The sequence below is a fragment of the Mesoplodon mirus genome (genome assembly GCF_964341445.2).
Source record: "Mesoplodon mirus genome assembly, chromosome: 18".
Taxonomy (NCBI): Eukaryota; Metazoa; Chordata; class Mammalia; order Artiodactyla; family Ziphiidae; genus Mesoplodon; species Mesoplodon mirus.
The window spans coordinates 13,310,026-13,331,084 of NC_138994.1; the positions used below are offsets into that span (position 1 = coordinate 13,310,026).

The window sequence follows — 21,059 nt, forward strand, 5'->3', positions numbered from 1 at the left end:
CGGAGTCCTAACCACTGGACCACCAGGGAATTCCCTGTGATCCTTTTAAGTTAGTCTAGTCTGTGTATGGATCCAGGAACAAAGTGAGATATTTTTTAAAGAACTCAGTTGTTCATGATTCATGGTGGGTTTTTTCCTGCTGATTTAAAAAAAAATTTTTTTTTTTGTAAATCGGAAGAGAAAAATGTTAGTGTTTCAGATATATTCTTTATAAATAATGGTTAAAAATTGAAGTCGTATTTTTCTGAGTGAAACGGTGAGAGTTGAGAATTAGGGCAGTCCTCTTAGGATGTCCTCCCATGTGCTGATGTCTCTCAGACCTCTGCTTCATTTTCTGGAAACATTGGGTTGGGTGTTGGCAAGGGGAAGGGTGAGGTTTGGTTCTAAGTTTCGGTGACCCAGATGCTGAAAGACTGCAGAGGTTAGTTTCAGTAATAGGTCAGGACCTTCCTAGTCTGTGCAGTAACCAACTTGTTTCATTTACCACAGATAATTCGTGTTCAGTCCCCAGATGGGGTGAAGCGGATCACAGCAACAAAGAGAGAAACAGCTGCAACATTTTTGAAAAAGGTACTTGTGGCTTGGGTATTGACCTTTCTTCATCCTCTGCTGTTATTCCCTTCCTGTTGTGTACCTTTTCTCTTTTCCCCATTTCCTGAGTCCGCCCCCTCCCAAGTTCAGTCTCTTGTGTTGCTTTTCTCTGTCATGATTGGTGGGACTGATACAGGATCAGACGTGTCACAGCTGACTACGGCTAACCATTGCAGGACCAAGGGCCCAAAGGTCAGTGTAAAAGGATTTCACAAGAGGAATATTTATGAGTGAAAAATCAGAGAATGAGAAACTTGAATTGTCCATCAAAGGGGAATTGCTAACATGTATAGAATGATCCTACTTTGTTCTTAAAAAATTAAAGCCACATACACAAATTGTCGTGTGAGAATACGGTTTGAAAGAGCACAAGCCAGAGCTAAAAGGGGCAACCCCAGGAGGGGAGGCCAAAGTGAGGACAGTGGCTTTTGCTTTATACTTTGTACCAGAGGTAGGCAAAGCATGGCTCGTGGCTGGCTGCCCGTTTTCATTGGAACACAGCCACACTCATTGGTTTATGCACTGTCTGGCTGCTTTTGAGCTCCAGCAGCAGAGCTGAGTAGTTGTGACAGACTGTATGGCCCTTTACAGAAAAAGTTTGCCAGCCTCTACTTTATACATTCTTTACTATTTGAATTTGTTGCAGGCAGCTGTTACCTTTGTAATGATAAAAAATAGCATTTTTCACTGTTCATAAGCAAAAAAAATTGTCAGGTCACAGACTGTTAAGAGTCAGAGGGAATCTTAGGTGTCATGTAGTCTGATCTTTTTATTTTCACAAAGGTGGAAACTGAAGTCCAGGGAGTAAAGAGATTTGCTGAGGATCACACTGTGTTCTGTTAGGGAAGCCACAGCACTTACCTGGGAAGTTTGGCTTCTGAAAGATAGTTGCTATCCTGATTCCAACAGTGCTGCTTAAGTGACCATATTTACAAGAATAAAAGGAAAAAATCAGGTGCAATAGACAGCAGAGAAGAGAATCTCTATGTCTTTAAGGACTTTTTAATATCTTACTCTTTGCTTTTTTAGTAACAGCTGACCATTGTCAGCTCGCTCTTGGAGATGGTGCTGGGATACACTAAATGCTCGAGTTCTTGAGAGATTGTCTGAGACAGAGATTAAGCATTACGTAGCTATTGCTTGGACAGTTGTGGGGATAAACATGAGATGTAAGAGGACCGCATACAGTTGTTTTTTACTTTTCTGAGTCTTTGTGATACGGAAATTTCTTTTTTTTTTTTTTTTTTTGCGGTATGCGGGCCTCTCACTGTTGTGGCCTCTCCCGTTGCGGAGCACAGGCTCCGGATGCGCAGGCCCAGCGGCCATGGCTCACGGGCCCAGCCGCTCCGCGGCATATGGGATCCTCCCAGACCGGGGCACGAACCCGTATCCCCTGCATCGGCAGGCGGACTCTCAACCACTGCGCCACCAGGGAGGCCCCTTTTTTTTTTTTTTTTGGAAATTTCTTAAACTTAAATCTGTAGTAACCAGGGGACTTCCCTGGTGGTCCAGTGATTAAGGCTCCGCGCTTCCACTGCAGGGGGCACAGGTTACGGATTTGATCCCTGGTTGGGGAACTAAGATCCCGCATGCTGTGCAGTGTGCCCAAAAAAAAACCTAAAAAAAAAAAAAAATCTAGTAGTCATGTAGAGATATGATTTTGTTTTTAACTTGAGACTTTTGTGCTTGGCATCAAATGTAGAGTTGTTGGACAGGTTAAATTCAGATGATTTCAGAGAAACCTAAAAAGTCAGGATTGTAGTTCTGACTTTTATTTGCCTCAGAAGTATTCCTAAAATTCTGGTGTTTCCTCTGTTGTTGTCTTGCATAGGGAATATAAACATAGTAGCTGTCATTGGATGTGGGTGGAGTCAGGGAGGTACAGTTTAGTGTTGACTGATTAATCGCTGAAGCCATCATCAACACGGTAGTAATTGTTTAGGAGAAATTTTCTTGGGAATACTCAAAAACAAACATATTTATTACTCTGAAGTAATGTTTCCCCTCAAGTGAAAATCGTTTTCTCTGATTATACAAATAATATAGATTAATTATAAGAGGCTCAAAAACAATACAGGAAAGTATAAAGAAGTAAGAATAACTCAAGATTTTATTAGCCAGAAATAACTGTTAATGTAACGTCTTTATGTGTACACATGTGCAGACACACAGACACACACACACACACCTCTCTGCATGTGCGTGTACACATACTTTCACCAAAATGGGACCGTACTATACTACTGCTGTATTTTCATCAAATCTGAGTTTAAGGAGAAACATTTACTTATTTATTTTTTAAAAAATTAATTAATTAATTTAAAATTAATTAATTTATTTATTTTTGGCTCTTCCAAATTTATATTTGGGTCTTCGTTGCTGCGCGTGGGCTTTCTCTAGTTGCTGCGAGCAGGGGCTACTCTTCATTGCGGTGCGCAGTCTTCTCAGTGCTGTGGCTTCTCTTATTGCGGAGCACGGACTCTAGGTGCGTGGGCTTCAGTAGTTGTGGCTCGCAGGCTCTAGAGCACAGGCTCAGTAGTTGTGGTGCGCCGGCTTAGTTGCTCCGCGGCATGTGGGATCTTCCTGGACCAGGGCTCGAACACGTGTCACCTGCATAGGCAGGCGGATTCTAAACTACTGCGCCACCAGGGAAGCCCAAGGAGAAACATTTATGTATCAGTAAGAAAGAAAAAAACGCTGTCACACCTACTTGTAGCATTTTATTTTATATGTAAAGTGCTTTTTTAGACTGATTCGGAAAATAATGTATTTTAATCATGTATTATGTATTTGTAAGGAGGAAAATCCAATTGAAATTAATTGGGTAGGCTCTCCCTATGAACTCATATTCAGAGTCCAGCCCTCCTGAACCTTGTTTTTTGACTCAGCTGTCAGTGTCATGCTTACTGAAGGGGTCACTGTCTGCCCTCTCAGGAGGGTCAGTGTGCCAGCTGCCGACAGCTGTTCTGCAGGTGCTGGTACTAGACTGCTTACGAGCAGGGCTCAAAAACTGAGATCCCTGTCCTTCCTTGATTGATCATTAAATGGATTGTTTGATAGAAATGTTGAGGGGTGACAGTTGTTTAGCTGACTGGGTGACAGGTTTGCATGAGCCCAGGCAGTGACCTGTATGTCAGCCCTGCTGCCCTGCAGGCAAGAATTGTAAGCCTCTTGCTGTAAGATGCACCCATTCTAGCGAAGTTCAAATCTCACCTTGTGATCATTTGTATCCTGCTTTTTTTCACGTGACAGTAGGTTATGGACATAGTTCTATGTCAATAAATGTAGTTTTACGTCTCTTTTTTTCTGTGGTAAGAAAAATAACATAAAATTTGCCGTGTAAACCATGTTTAAGTGTACAGTTCAGTAGCATTAAGTATATTCACAGTGCTGTGCAGCCATTCCCACCGTCCATCTCCAGAACTTTTTCATCTTCCCAAACTGAAACTCTGTCCCCATTAAACACTAACTCACTCTCCCCCTCCCCCAGCCCTTGGTAATCACTCTACTTTCCATCTCTATGAATCTGACTCCAGGTATCTCACATAAATGGACTCATACTGATTTTTTTTTTTAAGATTTTTTTGATGTGGACCAATTTCTTAAAGTCTTCATTGAATTTGTTACAATACTGCTTCTGTGTTATGTTTTGGTTTTTTGGCTGAGAGGCATGCAGGATCTTAGCCCCTCGACCAGGGATGGAACCTGCACCCCCTGCATTGGAAGGCAAAGTCCTAACCACTGGACTGCTGGGGAAGTCCCTTGATTTTTAATAATTAATAATTTGTGCATTTGTGCCCTATAAGTGGGCTTTGAAATGGCCTTCCTGTCCTTCACAGACTTGCCTGAAAAGTGTATGTTGACCACTGTGAACATTGTTGGCTCCAACTTGCTGTCCCCATACTTGACAGCCTTAATCCTGATTTAATATGTGGCACTATGCCCTCTAAGGAAATTGGTTTTACAAGTGTGATGAGATGGCTTGCATTGAAAATCTCCCATAGGATCTTGAGTTACTGGTTCCTTTGAGACCATCTAATGCTTCTCACTCAAGAATTCCTTCTCGGGCTTCCCTGGTGGCGCAGTGGTTGAGAATCTGCCTGCCAATGCAGGGGACACGGGTTCGAGCCCTGGTCCGGGAAGATCCCACATGCCGCGGAGCAACTAGGCCCGTGAGCCACAACTACTGAGCCTGCACATCTGGAGCCTGTGCCCCGCAACAAGAAGAGGCCGCAACAGTGAAAGGCCTGCGCACCGCAATGAAGAGTGACCCCCGCTTGCCGCAACTAGAGAAAGCCCTTGCACAGAAACGAAGACCCAACACAGCCAAAAATAAATAAATTAATAAATTAATTTTAAAAAATAGGAACAGTCATTAAAAAAAAAGAATTCCTTCTCTGTGAATCACCAGACCATAAACCCCTCCAGGACAAGTTCTTCTGGCTATCTTGCTCGCCGGCGTCTTCCCTCACCTCCACGACCCAAGAGTTTGCTTCTGTTGCTGTCACTCCCCTGAATTGGCCCTTACTGAGTCACCCCAGATCCTACCTCTATCTTTTTTTTTCTTTTTCTTTTTCTTTTGGCCATGCTGTGTGGCTTGTGGGATCTTAGTTCCCCAACCAGGGATTGAACCTGTGCCCTCGGCAGTGAAAGTGCTGGACCACCAGGGAATTCCCCTCAGTCCTATCTTAACTGACCTCTCAGCAGCAAGTGACGTTTTCCCTTATAATACTTAAAAGTTTTTTTAACTGTGAAATAAAATACTTGCTAAGAAATGCTTGAAAAATATGAACAGCCAAAATGATTGATGATGAAGCAAATACCCAGGTCTGAGTGGGGGGCAGTGCCAGTCTCCAGCAACCATAGGTCAGCCTTCCTCCTCCCTCACCCTGTCACCCCTCTCCTGACTTGACGGGGGTTGCTCCCCGTCTTTTCTGTGTTTTACCACGCAGTATGCATTCCTAAACCCTAAATTATAGTTTTGCCTATTTTGAACTTAAGATAACTGGGATCATGCCATGTATTCTTTTCTGTTACCTTCAATTATAAACATTTGTATTAATTTTACTCCATAGTATGTTTCTGGTTTTATTACAGTAGTTACACATCAAGATTACCTCAGGTGTGAAATAAAATTTTTAAGATTTTAATCGTGCTTTTATAAGACTCTGCTAAGATTTTTTTTTTAATGCCCGGTACCTTATGTTAGATTTCTGTATCTTTAGATAAAGAATTCACAGAGTTCAGAGAAGCAGTTATTTTCACAGGAGCATCATATAAAACCTAATACATGTATTTCTTCATCTCCCAAAAGTGGACTTCAACATATGTGAAGTAATGTTGTTGGTTATTGTATTTGAAAATGCAGCTGAATCTCAGTCCTGGTATAAAGCACAGAGCTCAGTCATGTGGTCACAGGGACGTTCCCTCTGCCCACAGGGCTGCCCACATAGCACTCTGCTCCGCTCTGGAGATTGCCTTACATCCCAGGAGCGCTGTGCTAACTCACACAGCCGACATTCCTGGTACAAGAGTTCTTTCTCATTCTTGGCAATAATTGCAGTGCTTTGTCTACAGAAAAACAGAATGGTTTTGCAGAATAGATAAAGTGCCACAATTTGTTAATTTCGGTTTATATCTGTTTCAGAAAAAAGAGCCATTATTTTTACCTTTTTTGCTCTTGGGAATACAAATTTCATGGTCTTAATTTCCTGGTTCTTTATTTATTAATGCCACTTTTACCTTGGAGAGAAAAAATCACATGGTATCAAATACTTGTAATACATTTGATACAAAGTCTTAACTTAGTCTTAAAGGCCATTTCTTAGCATTTTCAGAATTTCAGAACGACAAGGTGATTCAGAGTTACCTTTTTAAAAATTTATTTATTTATTTATTTTTGGCTGCGTTGGGTCTTCATTGCTGCACACGGGATTTCTCTTGTTGCAGTGAGCAGGGACTACTCTTTGTTGTGGTGCGTGGGCTTCTCATTGTGGTGGCTTCTCTTGTTGCAGAGCATGGGCTCTAGGCACGCGGGCTTTAGTAGTTGTGGCTCGCGGGCTCTAGAACGCAGGCCCAGTAGTTGTGGCGCACAGGCTTAGTTGTTCCGCAGCATGTGGGATCTTCCCGGACCAGGGCTCGAACCCGTGTCCCCTGCATTGGCAGGTGCATTCTTAACCACTGCACCACCAGGAAAGGCACTAGAGTTACTTTCAATCTTTTTTTTTTTTTTTAATTTTTTTGCGGTACGCGGGCCTCTCACTGCTGTGGCCTCTCCCGTTGTGGAGCACAGGCTCCGGACGCGCAGGCCCAGCGGCCACGGCCCACGGACCCAGCCGCTCCGTGGCACGCGGGATCCTCCCAGACGGGGGCACGAAGCCGCGTCCCCTGCATCGGCAGGCGGACCCCCAACCACTGCGCCACCAGGGAAGCCCTCAATCATTTTTTTTAATCAGCAGGAAATACTGTTAGTACATAAAGTTAATCTTTAAACTCTTGTTTTCCTTACAGTAAATAAATTCTAGGTTTTATCAATAATTCCGTGTTAAAGCGCAAATCAATCATAGGTAAAAAGCAGCAGGTAGAACAAGGTATAAAATGGGGGGAGGGGGTGAGCCTTTGGGTGCCTCAGGGACATGTGGCTCCTCCCTGGTCCTGTTCCTGACCTGTGGTGGTTGCTCTGTCAGGATTCTCCTGGCAATTCTCTGATGGTTTCCTACTGTGTGATTTGGAGTTCTTACCTTCGTGTGTCCTCTGCGTCGGAGTTTCTGTCTGGTGTTGTTCAGCCTGAAGGACATCCTCTGGCATTTATTGTGGTGGAGGCTACAGGCAACAGGTGCCCTTGGGTCTTGTTGACCTGAGAACGTTTTAATTTTGCCCTTGTATTTGAAGGGTATTTTCTCCAGATGGAGAATTCTGAGTTGACAGATGTTTATTCCTGCCTCAGCACTTTAAAGATGTTGTTCCATTGTCTTCTGGTCTCCATTGATCTTTGGATTTTAGCAGTGTGATGATGACATGCCCAGGCATTAGTTTTCTCTTTATTTATCCTACTTTGGTTTTGCTGAACTTCCTGGATTTGTTACTCTTATGTTTTTCATCAAATTTGAGGGTTTTGGCCATTCTTTCTTCAAATGTTTTTCAGTCCTAGCCTTATTCTCTTCTCCTGAGAATCATTTGATATTGTCCCAGGGGTTCCTAAGACTCTGTTCATTTTTCTTTCAAATCTCTGTCTTCAGATTGTCTGGTTTCTGTTAACCCATCTTTAATTGACTTTTTGTCATCTCCCTTCTGATGATAAGCCCACCCAGTGAATTTTCTATTTCAGTTATTGTGTTTTTCAGTTGTAGAATTTTTGTTTGATTCTATTTTATCATTTCTGTTTCTCTGCCAAGATTCCCTGTCTCTTCTTTGTTTAACTCTATTCTGATGACCCTAAAAGTCAAGCTCCAGATCTGACCCCTCTCTTGGCCCCAGACTCAAATTTCCTCACGAGAGAGCAAAATAACAAGAGAAATTTGGTTAATGAGGAACAGTTTCTAAACTCACTAGTAACGTCTGATGTATATGTGGTCAGAGTAGTGAGACTTCAATATTTTATTAAATCTCTGTTGTTTGGGTCTTGTTTTAGGTCGCAAAGGAGTTTGGCTTCCAAAATAACGGCTTCTCGGTTTACATCAATAGAAACAAGACTGGAGAAATAACAGCGTCATCTAACAAATCCCTCAACCTGCTGAAGATCAAGTGAGTGCCCGAGGGGAGAAGGTGGGGAGTGGGGAGGGCATGTTGGCACCAGTTACCCGCCTGAGGCCGCTCAGTTCTCTCCTTTTTCCTTCTCATGCTACTGTGATTACGGTCCTGAATGCGGACCAAAGTGCAGGTGACTGTGCTTCTTGCCAGGTGTTTGGCAGCCACGCTGAATCTGTAGTTACTGTTGAGCCGGTTTGATTGACTTGCGTAATTCGGGGATATATGTCACAGAGAAGGAGTTATGGTCCTGGGTTGTGTGTGCACCTGCACACTCAGCTGCTTCACTGCGGAGAAGGACCTTGAATGTAGCTCTGTGCGTCGTTCTGCCTCGGGACCTGCTTGGTAGGTTGGGGAGCCTGGCAGTACAGTGGCCTGTTGCCCACGCTGTATTTCTTGCTGGCAGGACACCCTGGAGTGCCTTAGAATTGATGGGTAATGTCAGAAGGAGTTTCTAGGGTGCAGAGACCTCTTCCTGCAGCCCGCTGCCTGTTTTTCTAGTTTTATGGGAGCACAGCCACATTCATTCGTTTATGTGTTTTCACGCTACAAGGGCAGGGCTGAGTGATTGTGACAGAGACTGTATGGTCTGCAAAGCTGAAAACATTTACTATTTGGCCCTTTACAGAAGAGGTTTGCTGACTCCTGTCTGAACTGCCTGGGCACACCTCACGTATCAGTGAGCAGAACCCTTCAAGTCATCTTTATCCTCAGACAGAGGGCAGGGATTTCTCCCATCAGGGCTACAAGCAGCCTGGCTGCTGTAGCCACTGGCTGAGGGTTGGGCTGGGCTTTGCTGGCACTTGGCTGTGTGCCTTTTACTAGTCAGAATAATAGGCTATTTTGGCAGTTTGTGATCATTTTTAGTTTCACAACTAGTATATCTAGGGGGGAAAAATACAATTTTAGCATTAATTTATTTGTTCTTCAACAAATATTCGCTCGGTACCTGCTCTTTGCCTGTCGCTGTGATGATGTAAAGCCTTTCCCTGTTTACGTTCGTTTCCAGTGGGTGAGGGTCATCTTTCCTCCCAGCTTGCAAAGGGTTTTCACCTCTTGAGAATCACTTCCTATGGGCGTTACTCGGGTTTGGACTCACACCCAACACTCACAGGCTGTGTGCCTGGGAAGTCACCTAACCTCACTGGGCCTCACCACCCTTGTCTGCAAGGGGGTGGCGATGCCTCCTCCACATGGTTGTCTGGTGCCTGCATGTGATGAGCGCTGCAGGGGTGGCAGCTGTGTGTCTAAGCTATTCTGATGACTGGATGCCAGAAACGGGGGCTGCAGAGTGAAACACCCTGTCTACCTGAGGTGTGGTCACAGTTGGATGGCATGTCTTTCTGGATTATCCTAGAGCATGTCTTTCCAGTGATAGTTGTGATGCTTGTTGAGTAGCACAAGCCCAAACTTGAGAACCTTGTCCTGTCACCACTCGAGAGTTATCTGACCATGTCTGTAAGAGTGTGGTCACCCTGAGCTCCTTGTGGGTTTCACTCCACTGCCTCTGCTTCCATCGTCGCAGTTCAGCTGGCTGTTATAATTCTCTTGTTCATTTGTAGGTTCTTTTTTTCCCCTCTGGCTGCTTTTAAGATCTTCTGTTTGTCTTGGGGTCCTGCGGTTTCTGTTTGACCTGTCCAGGTGTGGATTCCTAGTTGGTTGGTTGGTTGGTTGGTTGGTTTAATGCTGTCTGATGTAAAATGTGTTTTCTGTATCTGCAGGTTAGGTCTAGAAAATTGTTGACCATTACCTCTTTATTTATTTTTTTAAAGATATTTTATTTAGGGGCTTCCCTGGTGGCGCAGTGGTTGAGAGTCTGCCTGCTGATGCAGGGGACACGGGTTCGTGCCCTGGTCTGGGAAGATCCCACATGCCGCGGAGCGGCTGGGCCCGTGAGCCATGGCCGCTGAGCCTGCGTGTCCGGAGCCTGTGCTCTGCAATGGGAGAGGCCACAACAGTGAGAGGCCCACGTACCGCCAAAAAAAAAAAAAAAAGATATTTTATTTAATTTATTTTTATATTTTGTTTATTTATTTATTTGGCTGCATCAGGTCTTAGCTGCGACACATGGGATCTTCGTTGCAGCACACAGGCTTCTCTCTCTAGTTGTGGCATGAAAGCTCCGTAGTTGCAGCGCACGGGCTCTAGAGCACGTCGGCTTATTAGTTGCCCCGCAGCATGTGGGATCTTAGTTCCCCAACCACGTATCTAACCTGCGTCCCCTGTATTGGGAGTCAGATTCTTAACCACTGGACCACCATGAAAGTCCACATTATATCTAAATATTACCTCTCCCCCATTCTCTCTATTACTTCAGTGATTACGTTTTTTACTTATTTCTATTTAATTCTGTTTGATTCCTTTCAGCCCTGGCTGTTAGGTCATGTGCTCGCAGGGGCTCCTTCCCAGCTCCTGCTGTGCTCTCACACTGACCCCCAGGCTTCCAGTGAAGACTGCTGGGTTCCCTGGAGGCTCTGCCTTGGCCTATCACACACCTGATGCTTCCCTCTCGGGTCTTGAGGTGTCTGGGGTCTGTCTCCCCCGAGTGAATTCAGGGTTTGTGAGGATCCTTTCACACTGTTGCCATTATTGTCTAGCCTGTCCCTAAGCAGGGGATTTGGGAAGAGCTGCCGAGTCTGCAGCCCCTCCGCCCACTCTCCGAGCCCCTGGTCATTGTGGATAGTCTCTTGTTGCTTGTACTCTTTTTGTTCCGTTTCCAGCTAACATTCCATACGTAAGTTCATATTCTTTGTCTTGAATTCCACACCTGAAGTCCTTGGCTGTCTAAATCTGTTGATTGTTGTCTGCCCTCTGTTGCTCGCAGTGGCTTGTTTCTCTTGTATATTTGGTGACCTTTTTTTGAGAGCTTATATTTGGCCAATCTTGGTCTTAGGGGGCACTGAAAGATCTGGGATTGGTGACTTTTCTACGGAGAAGCCATTTGCTTCTCTCGGCACAAGGGGGCGTCATGGGCCCGGCACTTGAGTTAATTTCTGTCTGGTTTCCTGAACCAAGTAGCATCCCTGATTTTACCCCGGACACATGGCAGAGCAGGCCTTTGGTTACAGACTTCTCAGCAGTGACTTTTTCCCCTACAGCATAGTGGATGGAGGCAGACAGGATTCCTCCTTGGTTCCTGTTTTCAGCTGGTGGGTCTTTCCCAGCGGTTTAGACATCCTTCAGACATCTGGCTTTGTGTGGCATTTCAGGTTCAGCAGCTCGCTTTGGGCAGGCAGGCTCAAGGCCTCGTCTCTGTCTCTCGTGGCCCAGACAATGGCTATAAGCCAAGCTCAGGGTTCCCATAATGGGCTGGCCGGAGGTTCCTTCACTATTCTTATTTGAGCTGCTGTGGGTTTTTGGACCCTTGGGGAAACTCTTTTCTTTGGAGCTCCACGGTGCATTTTAGAGGATATTTGTTAAAACTGATACAGCATTTGAGCCATGTATCCTGAAGCTGGAAGGTGTTTAGGAATATCTCATTTGCTCTTAGAAACAAATCTTCAATTACAAGTTGGTGATTTTATCACCCTAAATTATGGGAGGGAAAAGAGGGGCGAGCAGACCCGTTGAAGAGCTGCAGCCCAGCCTCCGGCCATCCCAGCTGTGGTGCCTGCTTCCGTTCTCTCCATTTGTTGGCTGGGGGCTGCAGGCAGTTCTTTCAGTCTTTCTTCCTGTATGTGCATCTTGTTGAGAGCAGTGAAATACTTGCCTGGTGGCGCTGCTTCAGCTTTTCCTCCTGTACTGGTGTTGAACACGCTGAGTGTCTCGGGACCCGCAGCGCTCCCGGGTGGGGACTGTTCACCCATACCGGCGGGGTGGCAGTCAGGCTCTGGCAAAGTCAGCGGTGGGTCTGACGGTGGAAGGACACCATTCACATTGAAAATGATTGAAAACCAACTATTGTCCTTTGCACTGTGAATCATGGCAGCCTTTGTGGAAAGCAGCACGTCAGTGGCTTTAGGAACAAACGAACCTCCTGAAGTCTAACGGGCCCTCTCCTGAAAATCTGCCCCACGGCCGGGAGACCGTGTGACTGCCCGTCTCTGGGCGTTTCCGCAGTGGGGCCTGTGGTGGCAGGTCCCAAGGGAGCCGTGTCCGTCATGCGGGAGCAGCAAAGCGTATTGTGAGGCAACTTCACTGCAGAACGTTGATTAGACCTAGACCGTGTTTGGAGGGATTATGAGAGAACAGTAAGTGCAGGAAGTGTGTCTCTTATCTCCTCAGTGACGCCTGTTATGTACACATGTATTTGTGAACGTAGAGAAAGCAGTGGAAGGATATGTCCCAGGCAAGTAAATGGGGGGCAGCTGAAGAGAAGGCCAAGGAACGAATGAGGGAAAGTGGGAGCTAAGCAGAGAGGGAGGAGGGAGGGGGCCATGCAGCTCCAGTGTCAGCTGTGATTTTGTGTGTTCTTTGTGGAACCAGGTGCGTGTATGCATGTGCAGCATAGATTGCGCAGTGTGGTTGTAAGGAAGTTATGTTACAGTCCAGAGAGCCTGCTGCTGACCTTCATAGGGGGAAGAGGCATAGGGGAGGTGGGAAAAGAGAACTCTGGTCTCTTAAAATTGGAAGCCTCATTGTTTAGGCCTGCAGGGTGGTTGATGTTGCTGTTTGCAGGTGTCAGAGGTTCTCACACCTGAGTTGATCTTCTGTGCAGCTTAGGTTGTGAAGAAAGGAAGGTGGCCTCTACTTAATATTTGTCATTTGAACAGGCATGGAGATTTGTTGTTCCTGTTTCCCTCGAGCCTTGCTGGACCATCGTCTGAGATGGAGACATCGGCCCCACTGGGGTTAAAGGCCTGTGGTGCTCCCAACGTGGTGGAAGATGAAATCGACCAGTACCTCAGCAGGCAGGACGGGAAGATCTACAGGAGCCGTGACCCACAGCTGTAAGTGCCTGCGGGGCCACAGTGTCAGTGAAGTGAAATGTCTGTAATGTGCCCTGATAAAGAAATGTAAGTTTTGAGTTTGACCATCTATTTTCAGATTACATCTCACTTCAAGTTCTTCTGTGAGCTTTTTCTCATTGTTTGAATCTCAAAGTATGCTCCATGTGTACTTTATTATTATTATTCTTTAAAATACACTACGATTGTCTTTTTTTTAAATTAATTAATCAGTTTTTACTTTTGGCTGCGTTGGGTCTTCGTTGCTGCATGTGGGCTTTTTCTAGTTGTGGTGAGCGGGGGCTGCTCTTTGTTGCTGTGCGCAGGCTTCTTACTGCAGTGGCCTCTCTTGTTGCAGAGCACAGGCTCCAGGTGCACGGGCTTCAGTAGTTGTGGCACGCGGGCTCTAGAGCACAGGTTAAGTAGTTGTGGCATCAGGGCTTAGTTGCTTCGTGGCATCCCGGACCAGGGCTCGAACCTGTGTCCCCTGCACTGGCAGGCGGGTTCTTTACCACTGCGCCACCAGGCAAGCCCCACATGTAGTTTAAAATTTTCTAAGTGTTGAGAACTAAGAGTTCTAAGAAGTCCTCACCGTGGTGTGCCCCTGAGACACCTGAATGCATGTGCAGAGTGGGCTTTAGCAAGTGTGACAGGGTGGAGGGGGTGGTACCTGGGCACCTGCTGGTGCAGGTCCTTGTTCACGTTGTCTCACTTAATTTTAGTGGAGGAATCTCTACCTTCCATATTCAGTACACTCTTGCCGTTCTTCTAGGGAACACTTCATTTGCTGAAGGTGCTGCTCCTTCTTTGAATATTCACTTTTCACCAAGGATTGTATAAAATGCTTATCCTTGTGTACATTTGTTTATTGTAGATTTTTTGCAGTTCTTTTTAAGGAGACTATTTAGAAACATCTGAGTTCACACTCAATGATGTAAAATTGTCTGAGCGAAGGTTGTCTCTTCAGTGGAATCTTTGTAACTGCATCACCCTGTAACCAAGACATTGAGATATTGGGATTCCACATGCTGCATTAGTGACCTGTATGTCTCAGATCAAAGGGCCCCAGATGGTTCCGAGCTGCAGTTGGCGTGGAGCCACTCTGTGGCCGTGGCCATCAACTGGCTCTCTGCCCCCATTTGTGTTCCTCCCAGGGACCCAGTGCCACTCCTACCCCGATCCGTGTTTGTGAGGCCTCATTAGGAATCGTTTTGAGTGTGCATGTGCCTGTGCGTGCATCACCTGCAAGAGTCTGCCTGTTGGGAGACTCAGGCCCTTTCTGCTCTGAAATATAGAATGAGGTGCACCTAGGAGTTCCGACCCCATGTGGACAGTGCTGTGACTGAGCCTGTTGGCGCCCGAATGCATCTCCACCGTCCTACTATGTGCAGACTGAAACCCACAGAGCCAAGCGTTCTTTTCATGCTTTTTTTCCAAAATATGCATGAAGTGGGTGTTTTCCACTCTTCAGCTATTTATGTACCATCCTCAGGGTTTTTGCCATGTCCATGTACCAACTTTCTTAGTCTTTACCAAACATTTTTATTTAAATTGACTTTAAATCCATTCAGTTTTGCTTTTAGTTTGTGTTAATATCCATGAAATCAGTTAATATCCATGAAATCACAGGTTTGGTGCACTGGTCGGTATTTTCTAATACACACCGAAATATTAAACCATTAAAAACTGGTCACCACATACCACTTCAGATAACTTCACGTGGATGGGGAGGTACTTTATTAGGTATGATGTGCCTTTTAAGTATCAGCATTCAGGGCGGCAGCACCAGAAGAGCAGTGTGCTGACGCCGTGCGTTTCTCTCCCCTGTGCTCTAGGTGCCGACATGGGCCTCTGGGGAAGTGCGTGCACTGCGTTCCTCTAGAGGTGAGAGTCCGAGTAGAGTGCATTCCCAGAGCCGTCTTGACACTTCCCCTAAGTCCCTGGGCTGGGTCGGAGTGGTTCAAGGAAGTTACCTATTTATTGCCCTGGGCCTCGTATTCCCACTAGTGCAGGCTGCACTGAGAGGACGAGCCTTTATTTATGGGAGTGACCTTCTGGGTGGATTATGAACGGCTGGGGCATGGGTATTGCTGTGATAAAGGGGCACCATTTACACTGGGCTCCCTGGACAGTCCTTTTAAAACCTGACACAAAGCCGGGCCTGGCGGTTTTCGTGCTCATCATTGTTTTGATTTACTCTACCCTGAATCTCACGTCTCCTCTACTGATTTGTCGTGGTGAGGTTGAGAGTTACCACAATAATGCCGGCTGGTGACTGGTTAACGCTGAATTTACGGCAGGAAGGCCAACCTGATTTTCTTCATGAGGCTCCTCTTGCCTCATCGTGTGGCTTTTTTTTTGGCAAAATTTACCTGATATTTATTTGACTTGGAGCGTTTTGTGTTTAATAGAGATTCATTTCAATCTTGAAAAGATAACTGGAACACAGAGAAGAACTTGGTTCTGACTTAGAACGATAGTGAGGACCCATTGCCAGTTCTCCCTCACTGCCTGCCCACCCGCCTCGGGGCTTGGCGGGTGGAGGCTGCGACCACCGCGACCGCGACCCCAGCGGCAAGTGCATGACTGTGTTGACTGTGTGTTTTGGCAGCCTTTCGACGAGGACTACCTAAATCACCTGGAGCCTCCCGTGAAGCACATGTCCTTCCACGCCTACATCCGGAAGCTGACCGGAGGGGCCGACAAGTAAGCGGCCTGAGGGCAGGGGGCGGCACCCATGTGGCTTTGGGGCGCAGAGTTCTTTTCTGTCTCTGGCACGTGCTGCCTAAAGCCCCTGGGCCTATGAGTGAGAAAAGTAAAGATCAGAGTCTGGGCATGAAGTGTTTGTATTCGTGAATCTTGTCCTGATTCTAAAAGAGAAACAAGTGGGGGGAGACTCTGGTGCCTGCTCTAATCCACAGTGCCCAGTGCATGGGCAGAGGCCAAGCAGGCAGAGGCCAGGCTGTGGAGGCCCGGGGGCACCCCGCTGACCTTCCTTCGGGTATGCGGTACCCTGGCAACTTAGTTGTTTCTGAACCTGGATGAGATAAGGCGTGATGGTGGCCAGTCCTGTGTCTGTGGAGTCTGCCCTTTGCCCTGGAAGCTGCCTCTTTATCAGCTCAATTTCACAGCTGTAGCGGGGCTGAGGCAGTGGCGCTGTCCATGGCTTGGCCTCTGGTGCCTCAGCATTGCTGTCTGCAGGCTCGGCCAGGCGGCAGCGTGGGTGGGGTTGGGCAGTGGGGGCAGCTGTCCCTTGGCTCTTAGAGAGCACGCTGTGACAGTGGCGAGCTGAGAGCAGTTTGATTTCTTTTAGACTACGTCAGGCACTTGCCTGTGCAACCCCCTTCTGTTGATATGCTCACCTCACCAGAAAGTAACGGACTTCTTACTGTGATTTTATGATTCCTATCCGTGCAGGGAGAGGAGACGGTGGCTGAACCCGAGTCAGCAATATTTTATGAAGAATGTCATGTTGGCCTGCTCGTAGTTTTTCTCTGACAACTCGCTAACATCCTAAAATGACTTTTTAAAAAAGTTAGACCAGGAAAAAAAAAGATCCCACCAAAAGCCCATTTTTGCCCATCTGTGGGGTAAGCTCTGGAGCTGTCTTGACCAGAGCATGAGTGTGCTGGGACCTGTCTGCCTTTTGTCAGTCTAGGTCAAGGGCTCACTTGTTGCTGTTGTTAACATGCAACCTAGGTGGCAATCATTGCTTCCCGGGTGCCATCGTTCCAGCATGCCGCTGGCTTGTGAGGACAGGACTGATCACTGGACCATTTGTGAACGGGAAAGTGGCAGAGGGTGAAGTCACTTGTGCAGACTCACCCCAAGTCCACAGTGGGGCCCAGGACATCCTCACTGACCAAAAGCAGAGTGAAGATATCTTTGTTATGTATCCTAATCAGGTTTCTTCTGTGAATAAGAATTTTATACAGAAGTCTAAGTACTAGACTCATAAAGTAAATGTTCCTGATAAATTGATGGAACTTAAAAAGAACTTCATTTTCTGTCAGTGGCATAGGTTAGATCTAGATATTTAGCAGTACTGTTGAAAATCTTATGTGGTACATATATACAATGGAATGTTACTCAGCCATAGAAAGGAACGGAATTGGGTCATTTGTAGAGATGTGAATGGACCTTAGAGTGTCATACAGAGTGAAGTAAGCCAGAAGGAGAAAAACAAATATCATATATTAACGCATATATGTGGAATCTAGAAAAATGGTACAGATGAACCTATTTGCAGGGCAGGAATAGAGACGTAGACGTAGAGAACAGACATGTGGACACGGGGGGATGGGGAGTGTGGGACAAATTGGGAGATTAGTTTTGACATAAATACACTACCACATGTAAAATAGATAGCTAGTGGGAACCTGCCGTATAGCACAGGGAGCTCAGCTCAGTTCTCTGTGACGACCTAGATGGGTGGAATGGGGGTGTGGGAGGGAGGTCCAAGAGGGAGGGGATATAGGTATACATATACGTATATATGTAGTATATATGTATATACATATATATGTGTATATATATATATATGTATATACGTATATATGTATATACACATATATATATACAGATGCTTCATTGTACAGCAGAAACTAACACAACATTGTAAAGCAACTACAATTTAAAAAAAAAGAAGAAGGAAAAAAATCTTCATAGATGTTAGTGGTAGTGAAAATTAAAACTTTTTATTGGAAAGTAGTTCTGTATTCCTGTACAGTCTAGTGTACAGGACAGAAGCTACAGCTCCATTAGAATAAGTTTTAGCACGTTTTCCCTGCTGTGGATACCACGTGCTTAGCTCCTGAGAACTCCCTTCAGGAAGTGTAAGATACCTGACATTTTATTTCCAGCCTCCTGCTACACTTTTCACCATTGTAATGTTTAATTAATTAAGTTGCCTTTTCTTTTTCAGGGGGAAATTTGTTGCCCTGGAGAACATCAGTTGCAAGATTAAATCAGGGTGTGAGGGACACCTTCCGTGGCCTAATGGCATCTGTACTAAGTGCCAGCCAAGTGCCATCACGCTGAATAGACAGGTGAGATGTTCGCTGTATCCATCTAGACGCAGAAAGCCGTACATTTGTGTTCATGGCTGAGGAGTGAAAATGTCTGGAAAAGCCCCTCCTTGGAAAGGAGCTGCCGGTAGCGGTGTGAGTTACATGGGGCAGAGTCTCGGGTATTTTGGGGCTGATTGACGTTTTTATGGAAATCATACACTGAGGACATTATTTGTAAGATCTCTAGCTCTTTCAAGCATAGAGGGGAGCCTTCAGTTTTCTGTTTTGTTGGCTTGTGTGGAGGCAGAATTTTCTTGGTGACTGTTGAAAATGCTCAGTGGTGTGACTTTACCTTTTAAGAAACTGTGGCTCTGGAAGTTAGTAGTTGAACAGAACTGCCCTGGGACCAGCTCAGGGTATCTGTCCAGGCCAGGTTAAGAGGGGAGCTGGGCTCAGGAAGGAGCGAAAAAAAATCAGGGAAAACTGTGTGCAGTTATTCTGGCTTTTTCCACTCTTATTGTCCAGCCCTCCAAAAATAGCCCTCCTCATCTTTCCCCTGCCACTGCCAGCCCATGTTTAGCTCCTTAGAATTCCACCCCTCCTTAACTGTTTGAGAACCTTTCTTCCCTTTCTTTCTCTCCTTCCCTCCCTCCCTCTCATTCTCTTCTTTCCTTCCTTCCTTCCTTCCTTTCTGTTTATTTTGGCTGCATTGGGTCTTCATCGCTGCATGCGGGCTTTCTCTAGTTGCGGCGAGTGGGGGCTGCTCTTCGTTGCCGTATGTGGGCTTCTCATTGCGGTGGCTTCTCTTGTTGCGGAGCACGGGCTCTAGGCATGCGGGCTTCAGTAGTTGCAGCATGTGGGCTTCAGTAGCTGTGGTCCTTGGGCTGTAGGGTGCGCGGGCTCAGTAGTTGTGGTGCACGGGCTTAGTTGCTCCGTGGCATGTGGGATCTTCCCAGACCAGAGATTGAACCCCTGTCCCCTGCATTGGCAGGTGGATTCATAACCACTGCACCATCAGGGAACTCCCCTCCATTTTTTTTTAAATTTTATTTTTATTTTTTTGGCCGCGCTGCGCGGCATGCAGGATCTCAGTTCCCCAACTAGGGATCGAACCCTCGCTCCCTGCAGTGGAAGCGCGGAGTCTTAACCTCTGGACCACCAGGGAATTCCCCTTCTCTCTTTCTTTCTGTCTTAATTTCTTTTTGAAAACTGTTTTTTTGACCTAGAGATTGTGAAAACCTGCATTTTAGGCAAAATCCCAGTAAGATTAATTTGAATTAATTTAATGAGAGTCCCACCCCTACCCTTCCCACCCACTAGAATCTGAAGTGGTCTTAAGGGCATAGCACATTCTTTTTTTTTTTTTTCCCCGCCCCGTGTGGCATGCAGGATCTTAGTTCTCCACCCAGGGATTGAACCTGTGCCCACTGCATTGGGAGCACAGAGTCTTAACCACTGGACTGCCAAGGAAGTCCCGAGAGTACATTCTTTTTTTTTTTTAAATAAATTTATTTATTTATTGGCTGCGTCGGGTCTTCATTGCTGTGCGCAGGCTTTCTTTCGTTGCAGCGAGTGGGGGCTACTCTTCGTTGTGGTGCGCGGGCTTAAGTTGGTCCTCGGCATGTGGGATCTTCCCCGACCAGGGCTCAAAGCCATGTCCCCTGCATTGGCAAGGGGATTCTTAACCGTTGTGCCATCAGGGAAGCCCCCGGGAGTACATTCTTAAAGTGTGTGTGTGTGTGTGTGTGTGTGTGTGTGTGTGTGTGTGTGTGTGTGTGTGTGTGTGTGTGTGTGTGTGTGTTAAAAAGCTAGGTAAAAGATACTTATGAACAGTTCGTGATAAAATAGTAAATTATTTATTTTTGATGGAGTGTTTTAATTTAGCCCATTGTTGTTAACTCTGCAGAAATACAGACATGTGGACAACATCATGTTTGAGAATCATACAGTTGCTGACCGCTTCCTTGACTTCTGGAGGAAGACAGGGAACCAGCACTTCGGGTACTTGTATGGACGGTACACGGAGCACAAAGACATTCCTCTTGGTATCAGGGCTGAAGTGGCTGCGATTTATGAACCTCCTCAGGTAGATGTGAACAGGATTTGCACTCTACAGGTCTCTGTATTGCTTTGTTTTGAAGGCTGTATGGGAGCCCTTTTCAGGTTGCATGCTGCTTCTCTTACTGTATCGTTTGCCCAGTCTATCTCTTTCTCTATACACACACACACAGTATTTATTTTCTGAATTATTGGAGAGTAAGATCATGGCCCCTAAATATTTCAGTGTATATTTCCAAAGAATAAGGACATGTTCTCATATAACAAGTACATTGAGCAACTTAAGTAAATTGAACTTCGATACAATATTTTTATCTAATCTGCCATCTTATTCAACTTTTGTCAGTTCCCCCAAAGTGTCATACAGTTGCCCTCTTTCTTCTGCTTCTGTTATCTCCTCTGCCCATGCCTACAATCAGCTGTCCCAGGATTTATGGAATTAGAGTCACAAAACTACTCAAGTTCTTTATCTTATGCTACACATGTAACTGTCTTAATAACAATATCAAAATTACCACCAATGTAGGACTGAAAACAGTTCAAGATTGTTTTGGTGGGAGGGGAGGGCCCCTAGGGTATATCCCACTAGGGACCAGCAGCTGGTTACTGTGTTTTAAAGTCACTTGGAAGATCTTCCCTGTATGATTACATCACCAAAGAGTTACACATTTATGTTCATTTGTTTTATTTTCAGTAGTTAGGGATTGGCTTTATGTATATATATATATATATATATGTATATTTTTTTAATTTATAAAATAGATTTATC

General features: G+C 45.7%; 1 protein-coding gene across 2 annotated transcripts in view; it reads left to right on the forward strand.

The window, feature by feature from the left end:
* The window catches only part of NPLOC4 (NPL4 homolog, ubiquitin recognition factor), a 56,158-nt gene that overhangs the window by 2,924 nt on the left and 32,175 nt on the right, over positions 1–21,059 (forward strand). For both annotated transcript variants that reach the window (XM_082603466.1, XM_082603465.1), the window contains exons 2-8: positions 490–570; positions 8,222–8,334; positions 13,050–13,226; positions 15,059–15,107; positions 15,835–15,929; positions 18,148–18,271; positions 20,139–20,318. In XM_082603466.1, coding sequence (XP_082459592.1) covers positions 490–570; positions 8,222–8,334; positions 13,050–13,226; positions 15,059–15,107; positions 15,835–15,929; positions 18,148–18,271; positions 20,139–20,318 — 819 coding nt within the window. The remainder of the gene's footprint in view (positions 1–489; positions 571–8,221; positions 8,335–13,049; positions 13,227–15,058; positions 15,108–15,834; positions 15,930–18,147; positions 18,272–20,138; positions 20,319–21,059) is intronic.